Raw genomic sequence first — 12,237 nt, forward strand, 5'->3', positions numbered from 1 at the left:
GACATTATAATGCGTAAATTGCATTTTCGCTCTACAGCAGTACAGTACAGCAGATGCCAGATTCCTGAAGCTCAAACCCAAAGCTCCATGGTACCAGCACTAAGCTGTTAACTGCTCTGTTTATACGGCTTTAACATTGTGTTTGTTTAAAAAAAAATACCTTCAGGGTGTTTCTGTAATACGCCAGGTTCCTCACTGAATCTGGATCCCATCTGATTGGTATTTATTTGGAGAGGTGTATGCAGTCTGCTGTTTAGATGAAACTGGGATGTTGTCTCTGTGATCTGGTAAGTAACACAGCATAACAGAGAACAAAAGAGAAAGAATAATCTGGGGCCAGTGATCCACGGCGAGGGACTGGAAGGTGCAACCGTGGGCCCTGGTGGCAGGAAGCCGTTGAAAGCGGATTGATGGGGACTGTAACTGTATGAGTAATGGTGAGGAAGTATGGTGGCCTGGCAGGCCCATATAACCCCATTCCAAAGGGACAGTAACTACTGAAACAACATGAGTAACTATACATGAAGGTCCTACCCCAGGGCAATGCACCACTACTCATGATGACTGACTCCACTGGCTACCCTACAAGCACGGATGTATAGGTCTATTAGCGCCCGTGTGGAAATCATTCGTGTTGGTCACTGTGATGAGTGGCTGATCTTGAAAGGTGGGAAAAGGGGTACGTTACACCCATTTGGGGTGTTTGTGCCGGTTGTGAGTTGGGCATTCGTCATGGTGAAGGAATGGTAGAGGGTGCCTCGTTACGGCAGCTGTGCCACTTTCCCATGCAAGACGGCAGCCGGGATGTGGGCGTGAGCGCTTGTGAGAAAGAGTCAGTATTAATGCTCCGTGAATAACGAAAATGTGCGATACGCTTTCAAGCATCCCCCAGTGGCAAATAAAAGCAACAAGCCGCTCCACCCTCAGCTGTCTGGATCACGTTCTGTGCTAATTTGCTTTTCCATCATTATGAAATCAAGGTCAGTGAATCATAATCAAAACCTCTCTCAGTCAATAAGGCAGGACGCGTTTGCTTTTCTTTTTGCTGCTCTATAGAGGGCAGCACTTGTACAAAATCCTCCAACAAGCACAAGGTAACTGCTGGCATCTTGAGTCACAAATAGACTAATACATTAAAGCATGAGCAGGCGGAAAACAAATATGTGATGAATTCCTGTTCATATAGCAACCGTCTGTAGTTAATTTTCTCCGAGACGGATATGCAGTTAAATATGCTTTTTGCTACTTCAGCCACCCATAATGTATAAACCAATTAAGTAAACCCAGAAAATGAACACACTGGTTCATCACAACACAAATGTAATATTCAAAGTCCATTAATCTACAACTTCCTGAAAAAGGTACAATATAAGTGAGTCACATATTGGTGATAATCATAACCTGTGCTGTGTGTTTGACTGTGATTTTCCTGAATAATCAATTCCTGAGATACTTTGGGAAAAAACGTAGAAAATATGGTCGAAATAAAAAACTGGGAACACACGGCACTTGGACACATTCATAGTTGTCTTATGGGGTTAGATGCAGAATTACTACTGTCTGCTGCAGAATATTCCGAAGTTACCACACACCCCTCCGTGCGCGCCCTTGGTAACTCGCATCCTAAATGAGCTGGCGGGGCCGGGTCCCTCCCACTCTGACTAAGAACTTAATTATCGTTGCTTTTTTCTTCTTCGAACGAGGGGGTATTTAAATAGTTAGACCAATAAATTCAAGTTGAATTCTACCATCAGAACCCTCCCACGTCTACCCTGAAGACGCGCGTTCCAGTGCTGCCGACTACAGCTAAGCGTAGCGATGCAGGTGTCTCTCGCGCTCGTCTATTCCAGCTCCGTACTGTTCCTGCTTCAGGGCTGTTTCACCGCTGTCCGAGGATGGAGAGTTTTCAAAAACGATGCCACGGAAAACATACCAGATTACACCGAGGAGGCACAGTCCCCCGAGGAACCGCTACAACTGTCCAATAATACATTGAACCGCCCGAAACAAGGAGTAAGATCACTGGGAGGAAGGAGATTTTCCAGTAACAGTCAACAATCTTATGGTGAGTATTTAATTACCAGCGTTTAGAGTATGCTGAAAACAGTTTTGGATAACGCGGTACCTTTATTATTAATTGACAGATATGTGGATGGAGTGGCGCGATATATTGTTTCTGTACTGTTTTCACGTGCCGTTGAACTAAGAATTGTAATGCATGTGCTTAGATGCAGAAGTGGTTTAATGTACAGGGAGTGTCTGCGCGATCACTTAAAATTTAAACAATTAAAAACAAATAAATGCTCATGGTACAAATTCAATGTCCCAAGAGCTCCCGCGTGGATTTGAATGATATACACAGGCGAGTCTTATATAAAATTGTAAGACGTTAAATTAAACATGACTAAAACGGTCCTTTTTTGAAAGAAGACGCATTAGAGGGTCGCTTGTTTATGTCAGCTTTGTTCCAAGACAGCGTCCGGCTTTCGGTCTACTTTTTTTGAAAAGCACGATGTCACGCGCGCTTCCTATCCGAATATTGTAGGTTGCACGAATACAGCGACAAATTCACTGGATTCACAGTCTGGGTAACATTCCAGACAATGCGCCCGTAATTGTAAATATAATTAGTTATTCATGAAGGATGGCAAGTAATTGTCAGTGCATGTTTATGTACGAGAGAGTCACTTTGTTTAGAACAGGGGTCTTACCTACTTGAGGGGATATGCACTTGGATATAATCATACCATTCAAATCCACCAAATTGATTTAACTATTAAAAAGTGTAAATTAATCGTACAGAACTGAGAACTATGCATTTGCAAATGAAGACATCCTGAATAGAAAGTTTCCACCTATCTGTCTGTAGATCTCCCATGACATCCAACTTTAAAGCATAGTTAAAATGATGAATTAGCTATTGCTGAGGTCACCACTGCTTTTGTACAGAATGTTTATAGACCAAGGCATGCATAGGTCATTCGACAAGAGGCTCTGACACATTAGATCAGACATATTAGCACATGTCTAAAGTATGTATATGTTGGTTCAGTTCATCACCTTGTAACTGAATCAGAATCCCCCTCGCGCCGATTTCTCCTGACTGCTGTACATTCACTGACGCTCAATGTTAAGTGGTAAGATCGATGTTAAGTGGTAAGATTAATGTGAAGTGGTAAGATTAATGTGAAGTGGTAAGATCGATGTTAAGTGGTAAGATTAATGCGAAGTGGTAAGATCAGAATGAAGTGGTTAGATCAGTGCGAAGTGGTAAGGTTAGCAAAAATATATTGTGTCTTTTGGTCTGAATCACAGCAAAATTATTTGTTATAGTAAGGCCCAGAACTATTTAAAATGCCAGCTGTAACACTGAGGAGCAGATCACATTGTTAGTGCAATGCAGCTTTTGGGACTGACTCCACCTGGGGTAAATTAAGAGAATCTCTTATACGTTGTTTCTTTCACAGTTTACTAAATATATGTATATATATATATTTCCATCATCTGAGGCTTAGCCCCCGGCCCAGCAGAACTGGACTGACTGTTGGTCATTCATAATGAAAGAAAACTGACAGTCCGTCCGTCTGTGTCCTTTCAGTCTACTTCATTGAAATGCATGATGTCTCATGCTTCCTATCCGAATATTTTAAGTTGCAGAAACACAGCGACATATTCACTGCATTCACAGTCTGGGTACAAAGCAAACTGTGCTGTCGAAGCAGTCACCTTGGAATAATTAACCATTTCAATGATAAATGAAATAACAAAAAAGAATTCAGCCGGCCCTTGATGTACTCTCAACCAGTAATGCTTCTATAAAATCTGTAATATAATCCAGCTGGATAAATTGGTTCCAGCGAAGTACTCAGGATAGAGACATCTGCTGAGCAAACATGTAAAAATATTAATAAAACCGTAGCTGAAGCTGTAAGGAGTCACTTTTGCATACAGGGCTTTCTCTCACATCTCTTTGGTGCATCTCCATGGTAAGAAAGTCCCCTGCCGTTTAAGATAGGCCCATGCTTAAGAGTTAATCCAGCAGCACTCCTCCTCCGTGCTTGTGAAAGGAAAGGAATGCAGCCACTGATTCAATAAGATTACGTTGCAATAAACAATTGGAAAAACAAAACAAGATGGCATTTTTATGCCTTTATAATTCTATGGTTTCGGAGCGTACGTGCTGAACAATGTAGCTGATAGGTAGGTACATTTTGAAATGGCAGGAAAGGACGTCTCTTTTGATAAGAAAGCGATTTAAAGGTGGGCGTCGAAGCGGAGAGAGCCTTTTTCCTACCGCAGAGCTCTAGATTGAAGGGTCTTGCCACAAAAAAAGCACTTTACCTCAGTGTGTATGGTAATGATAAGCAGGCCCATTTTTCATGTCTGTCTAAAGGGTAGTATGAGTAACACTGGCAGTGTGCTCTGGTAAGGCCCTGAGAAGCAGCACATGAATAACAGTGGAGCGCGTCTGGCTGCACTGTAAGCGGTACGGGAGGGGGGGCTGCTTTGGTCTGTTTTTGCTTTCTGTTCCCTGGGTGGCCCAGCGCTAGTCTCTGCTGAACACATTGAGGCTGTCAGAGCCCTGGCGACGCGGCTCTCCTGTGCCGTCGCAGTAACGCTGTAGCGCCGCGCTAATGTCGCCCGAGACGCTACCCACAGCGGCGCGAGGACGTTCGCGCGTCAGCGGGCGGCCCGCTCCAGCGAGTAACGCTCGTGTCCCACGCAGGTTCGGCGGAGCTGAGCTGCCGGGAGGTGCGCCTGACCCGCCACGTCACCGACGGGCAGTGCCGCAGCGCCAAGCCGGTGAGGGAGCTGGTGTGCGCCGGGCAGTGCGTCCCCGCCCACCTGCTGCCCAACTCCATCCTGCGGGGGAAGTGGTGGCGGGGCGGCGGGACCGAGATCCGCTGCGTCCCCGCGCACTCCCGCGTCCGCCGCGTCCAGCTGCACTGCCCCGGCGGCGGCCGCAGGACTTACAAAATGCGCGCCGTCACCTCCTGCAAGTGCAAGCGCTACACCCGCCAGCACAACCAGTCAGAGGTCAGGGCCCCACCCAGGCCCCACCGCAACAAGAAGCGGGCTCGCGGGAACCAGGACCAGAGCAGGAACAACAGCCCGGAGACGGGCAACTCGTACTGACACTGCCCGGCTCCCATCTCAGACTCACACACACACACACACACACACTCACACACACGTACATGCCACACACACCTACGCCCCCCCACACACAACGCCTCTCCTTCACGAGCGGGAGAAGAGTAGAAACGCGCTAACCAGCGGGAGACTGTGTGTCGGACTTCTGCACCGAGCATCGTTCACACCCGTAGCCCCAGAACTTTGCCTCAGCATAATTGTCGGTTATTTCGCACGATCCCTCGAGTCTTAGAGAGTGGGACAGTTTGCGAGTGTTGAAGGCAAAAGGACTACTCTGACAGGACATCCTATTGGAGAGGGAAGACCCAGTGGACCTTTCCGCTGTGCCGTTGAGAAGTTCCTGTTTGCCCAATGAGAATTTCCTCCTTATTTGAAAATACATCTCCGCACAGCAAGCAGAGCTCCAGTCTCAGGGCTGGAAAACAAGTGCAAGCCATTGGCAGCTAGCGCCCACAGAGCTGACTGTTTTCTCTCATCGATACGTCATCTGTTGCTCTCTGATAGGAAGCTCCCTGCCTTGTGAACCTGTTCCTTTGTTGCTTTTGTGGCTGTTCGGCCCCCAGAGCTTCAGCCTGCTCGATTTGGCCGTATTACAACTAATGTCCACAGCATCTGGACAACCTCCAGAGCACGTGACCCCCAGGGCAAGCTGGGCCGCCCACCAGCGGCCCACTGCAAGGAGCTCCAAGGCTCATTTTCACGGGATCGCCCTAACTGGCGGGGTTCTGTGTGACTGTGAGCTGGACCCAGCACCACGACGGGTGAACTTAACCTTTTAAACCAACAGAGAGCACTTCAAGTTCAGCTCTGCCAGGGGCAATGAGTATTACCCGGACCAAAACTGTGACTTGTTTTAATTACTAAATTATCCCATTCCAGCACTTAGGATGTGAGTCATTGAAAGGCATTCCCTCTAGACATTTCCTGTTTGCTACAAGAGAAGAAAATGGACGCTCCAGTGATTGGGGGAACATGCCAACACCCAGGCCTTGGCCGTTCTTTTATCCTACCTGGGGGACTGAACTGTAAACGCTTCCATGACCAGTCACGGTCTACGTTAACTGCCAAAAGGCTCAACGCTGCCCAGGCTGGACCCAGAATGCAGTAGAATCAGGAAAAACACAAAGCAACAAAAAAGCTTAAAAAAGCTAAATGAGATTCAAGCTAAATCATGTTGAGGAGAACCTCGTGTCCTGTGGCTTTAACCAGAGTCTTTGATGGTCCAGTCTGTGCTTAGGATGCGTTGGGCCTATTCCTAGGAAATCAAGAAATTCACTTTATTTCTCCTAGGTGCTCAAGGTCCATATGTTCTTCATGATTGGTTGCTGATTCTGTTTTTGTAAACAGTGCCTCCAATATTTGCTTCTTTTTTTTTGTTGCCAAGTTAGCAGAATTGTGTTAAGCACTGACTGTACATACCGCACCTGTGTGGTCTGCTGGACTGAATCCCTCACATGTCACTCAGCTGAAAGGGGGGGGAAGGAAAAAGACCACAGACCGACCATTGCAAACATTTAATATTTATTGTTTCCTTCTTCTGAATTATTTATACGGCATTTTGTAGTTACGGTAGCTGCTACTGTCATGTAGAGGAAAAGAACGACTGAATAAAGTAAAGGAAAATCTATCTGGAAAAACTGAAAGTGCCTATTACTTTGTCGCTTCTCATCACACCTCTGACCTCTGACGGTGTCTGTTTTCTGCTCGTCTGTCTCCGTCTGCACAGCGATCAAACTGCCACAGGTAAGTGCCAAGCGTCGCTGATGCTGAAAAGCCAAGGCTCAGTGGGCCTTTGCCGTGTCTGGGTTTGTTCTCTGAAGAGGAAAAAGAGGAACTGACAGGGCGCAGATGCTGCAGCGCTCAGTAAATCTCTCAGCGTTATTGTTTTAGCGGCTGTGTGGACCAGGAACCGTACTCAGAGGAAAGAGCCTCAGAGTAAGGAGAGATGATCTAGGATCAGTTTTTTCATTTAAGCTCCTAATGGATGAAGTGAAGATAGGGACAGGAAACCTGATTTAAGATCAGGATGATATATTGTGAATACAGGCCCCGATCTCACGTAAAATTGTTACTTTATGGGCTTCTTTAAAAGCTCAAATCTCTGTATGCTAGCACAGCACAAATCTCTATGTAGGCTTGCATAACACAATTCCCTATGTACATTTGCATAGCACAAATCTCTATGTATGTTGGCATGGTACATATCTCTATGTAAGCTGGCATGGCACAGATCTCTATGTACACTGGCATGGCTCAGTCCAAGAAAAGCTCTTCCAATAAACAAACAGGATCCCAGTGCTTGTGTACAACACTGAACACAGTGTTTATGTTGTGCATTGCTGGCAGAGGGCTTGTTTTTAGTGCTCTAGACCAGACCAGCAAACAGTGGGGCAGCGCGATGCGATGTGTTTCTCAGTGAACCACAGAAAGGCCCGCCCGCTGGACCCTGCGGGGAAAAAGAAAGCAATGGAATGATTCCAATGGAAGAAACAAAATCTCAAAGAAAAAACAAACGAATCGTGCGTTTTTTTTTTCGTATCTGGGAGGGTTTTCGGTTTCGCGCGCTCGCACCGAAAGAGCCGGTTCCGCGCGCCCGAGCCGCTTGGCGCGGCGTGCTTTCCCTCAAGCCGGAATTCTGGGCGGGAGCGGCACCTAAATAAATCGATGGCGACAGAGCATCTGCCCTGAGTTACGGCGACTGAAGGGGTCGTGGCCCCAGAACCACCTGGAAGGGGCCTCCGCGCGGTCCGCTGGGAACACCGATATGTTCGCGGGGGCCGTACATTACGTTTTTTTTTTTTTACAGCATCGTTACTTACGCAGGAACCTCACTCATCTGACATCTCCGCTGGGCTGCAGTACGTCTGTTATGAACTAAAAAGCCAGACCTGAAATGAAAATAAATCAAACTTTCCTGATCAGTCACTGCTTTGTAATTATTTAATTACAGGCACATAGAAAAACACTTTAAGCCTTGGCACACCGCAACTAATGATTGATGGTTTCTGTTCTCTAGGAGCAGGGCAGCTGCTTTGTTACTGTAAAAAAAAAATGCACGGAAGAGAGCTTTGGTTGTGCTGTGTGGGAAAAAGAGCTAGTGAAAGTATTTGAGGTACATATACAGCTCAAAGTATAAAATGTGTGATAATCTTCACAGATCTGCAGAAGTTCCAGTCAACAGTGGCATAATCAGGACTCCACAAATAATGCCTTAAATAAAGGTACACTGTCCCATCATGACTAACTAATGCCGGTTACATTCTGAGAAACGTGGATGAGAAAGTGAAAAATCTGCTATTTGTTTCAGTTTTTAACCCTTTGTTTGTCAAAAATGGCCCACTATCAACAACCCCCCTGTGATAAAGCCTATTTATTGAATTTTAAATCATAAATCAATAATGTTCATGAAGAAACACAATCGTACCCTAACAGTGTGCTGCTTTTGATAAAAATAAATAAATAAAAAATATAAATGTTGAACTAATGGTATGGTCATTCCAGGAAAAGTCCCATTTCATGCTGAAAAATTTAACTTAGGGAGTTTTCACTGTTGCTAAACTCACAGTTTTTGACCCTGAGGACAACACAAGGATTCAGCCTAACAAACCAGCCATATGTAGCCATGTACAATTACAGACTAGCTAGCTAACGTATCTCAGGACTTAATATGAAATTTCACATTTTCAGAGCTTCTGACCTGTTAGCACAGTTGATCCTATATAGACAATGCTTGCATGCTAGAATTCTGAAGAAACCAAGACCTAGTTAAATATGAAAAAACGAAATAATTAATTGTTTCTCTTCACAGTTACTGCATGTAGAAGAATGTCTTATCCATTGTTTAATTTAACTCATTTTGCTGTATCTGCACTAGAGTTGGAAAGTCCAGGGGTCATAAAGTACAATTCTTGCCATGTGTTTCTTCCACCCATGAATTTAGGCAACTGATTTCACTAATTAGTTCTGCCTCCTGGTTGAAGTATCGTGCTAATTAGCAAATTCAGGTGATTGGAACAAAATACTTACTTTCTGAACCTGGTTTTCCACCTCTGATCTACACCACATCGGCACAGGTGCGCGCACGACTCACCTGACATCCAGCTATGGAATTGGGACAGCTTTCGATCTTCAGGTAAAGCCTGCCATTACTGCCCAAACTGACGTTTTTACCCCCGGGTTCAATTGAACACCCAACGATGGTGATGCCATCACCAGCCATCGTTCCCGTGTGGCTCCACCATCGCTGACTCCACTGCATTTACCCAACATGTCAAACCTCTTTAAAAGCCATAAAAGACTCTAATAAACATCCCCAGACTCCGCTCTAAAGTGCACATGTAAGGACTGTGTTGTCCTTTGATCTCCGGTAATGGAAATGGTCATATCTCATTACAGCCGTCGCGCACGTACATTGTCACGCTCGCGCCAGTGGGCTCATCAATAAAGGTCGCTGCCTATGCGCCGAGACCCTGTCGGCGGGCCAGCGCTCTGATGTCGTGCCAAATCCAAACGCCGGGAATTGAATTAAACAGATCGCATATCTCCCTTTCAGATGCCCAAATGCTTTATGTGTCAACTGGTTAGCTTTGCATCTCGGAAAACAAAGCCCAGAGCCTTTGGCCTCTGCTGCATCTCGCTAGCTCGCGAGCAGAACTGGAGCTGACGAGGCAGGCAGACGAGGCCGTGTGGTTTGGGACGCCCCTCTCTCGTTGGCGGTAATGTCTGGTAGGAAACGACGCGGCCGATTCTCGGCAAACCCTCTGTAATATCAGGTTTCCCGGAGCATTGCTCAACTGCATTTTTTAATCTGATAAAATGTAACACATTACACAATATTGCCAGAATTACACAAGGAATTAGAGATTTTTATCTACTGGGTTTAGCCAGCGCAGTTTGTTTGGGTAACTAATGCACTTTTCCTGCACATGTTTCTTTGTGTATGTGAAGGGAGGAGGACTATATTCAGAAGGCACACACATGGGCTGTAACAGTGGTATCAGAAGGGCTCGTGTGAGAGCTTCACCTGTCCTGCCTTTTCTGGCCACACTGAAATAAGCGTTTAAACGAAACTCAGCCCAGCACAGGATGTGCTGGCTGAGAGCACAGAAGGTACATGTGCTTCTGCTAAGGCTCTTAACTGGATCAGTTAAGCTGGAAACGAGTCGTTTCTCTGAGAATTCAAGCAGTTTGGTCTGGAAAGATGAAGTAAGCAGTGGTGGGCCAGGTCCAAAATTCAGCAGTGCAGGTGCCTCTGTCTACACGTTACAATTTGATGGGATGTTTTTGGTTACGAGATGAAGTTTGGGTCTGGGGTGGTGGGGTGGGGAGTAGGTTAATCACAGAGATCACTGAGGTGAGTGGACAGTGGACAGGAGGACAGTTCACAGTGACAGCAGTCACCAGCACAGATGTACAACAGAGAGTTTGGAATCTAGTATCTGAACAGGCAAAGAAGGAGAAACAAGAAGTAACAGCTGAGGGAGCAGAAAACAAAGAAACATTTTGAAAAGAAAATGAGAACAACAGCAATGAACACGCCAATCTGGCAACCGGAGGGCACATTTCTCAATTTCACCGTCCCAATTTGTAATGACTAAAGCAACCAGCAAAGCAAAATACGAATCCACCCCAGTGGCATACAAATTAAGAACATGTGGGCTGCTGTAGTCTCTGGAAAGTGTGGGAAGGAAGAGTCACGAACAAGCCGGGCTATTGGGTGCGGAGGAGTTTAGGAGTTTATCTGGTCTGAAAATTACGTGGCATCAAATCTAAACAGGCACCTTGAGTACTTGTCTGCCCAGAACACACGCCAAGGACATTGCGTTACAATACTGGCATTTGGCAGACGCTCTTATCCGGAGAGACTTACTGTGAGAAGACAAGTCCATGGGTTTTGTTCTGTCTTGCTACTCATCTAAGTAAGACCAGGTTGTGCCAGGGCACACACTTCCATCCCATACAGAGCCCATTTAATCACCTGGCAGGGTAACCAGCACATAACGTTACCCAGGCAAAGATGGATCGCATTTTATGCTATCAAATGGTGCCGATCCGAAGATCTCAATGTTCTCTGTGCTGGTTGATGCGATGGGCATGGTGGACAGGAGGAACCATTCAGGTGATTTCAAGCATATTACTTTTGTGGAGGATCTGGGCAGCTTCCCAGCTAAAATCAGGGGCATAGAAACTACAGAGGCCACGCACGTCAGTACGGTTCTTTAGTCCATGTTTCCTTCTGGCACTAATGTTGTGTGAATGTGGGGGCACGTATGTGTGAGAAATCATCTTTGGCAAAGAGGTTTGGCTCCAATAAGAAGGTATGACAGTCTATCAGAACCCTCTAACAATAACCACGAGGGGCCCATCTTAACCCTATTTTAATAACTCAATCAGGGGTCTTCTATGTCACAGTGTGTGCCATAGGTAAAACAGGATGGAAGTACATGGTTGTAAACACACAGGCCTCCTTAACCATGGCATCCTCCATGAACACCAGGACAATGGTAACTGACTTATACCCTTACAAAAATAATATATTAAAGTTAATTTTTTAAGCATACAGCACTTAAATATATCAAGTTTATTTTAATTATATTATTAAGTACTTTACAAAACTAAATTGCGTCATACACTTTTATTTATTATTTAGCTACTTATAAACTTTGCATGCTAACTTAGTATACTTTAAGTATTTTAAACTGTGATCTAATTGTACTAGTGGAAAGTACTGTAAAATGCAAGTGCATTTCAAGCAGTCCATAATAACAACACTTTCAACACCACACCCACATAATACATCAAATAAGTCTTCAATCTGTGTATTAATGAGGTGTGCTTCCCTGAAGCAAATAAACTATTGACCTGATTGTCCTCAAATAACCACTTCTGGAAGCAGATGTTCTCAAAAACCAACTTAAAACAGACAACGTATTAAAAAAAAACGTAAAATTGAGGATAACTGTATGAGTTTCCAGGTCATGTTGGAAATCCTATTCAATGTGTGCCTCATTTAAATCCTACAGAACAAATGAAACACAGCAGGATGATTTGGACAGATTGAAAACATGAGGACAGTTCTGAGAG

At 45.1% G+C, this 12,237-nt stretch overlaps 1 protein-coding gene across 1 annotated transcript; it reads left to right on the forward strand.

Moving 5' to 3' along the window:
• The first annotated feature begins 1,584 nt into the window (after positions 1–1,584).
• Positions 1,585–6,781, forward strand: LOC135243663 (sclerostin-like). The gene is made up of 2 exons (XM_064315642.1): positions 1,585–2,065; positions 4,727–6,781. The coding sequence occupies exons 1-2, from the start codon at positions 1,819–1,821 to the stop codon at positions 5,134–5,136; spliced, it is 657 nt and encodes a 218-aa protein (XP_064171712.1). The 5' UTR covers positions 1,585–1,818; the 3' UTR covers positions 5,137–6,781.
• Positions 6,782–12,237: the final 5,456 nt, after the last annotated feature.

Source organism: Anguilla rostrata, chromosome 17 (assembly GCF_018555375.3).
Source record: "Anguilla rostrata isolate EN2019 chromosome 17, ASM1855537v3, whole genome shotgun sequence".
Classification (NCBI taxonomy): Eukaryota; Metazoa; Chordata; class Actinopteri; order Anguilliformes; family Anguillidae; genus Anguilla; species Anguilla rostrata.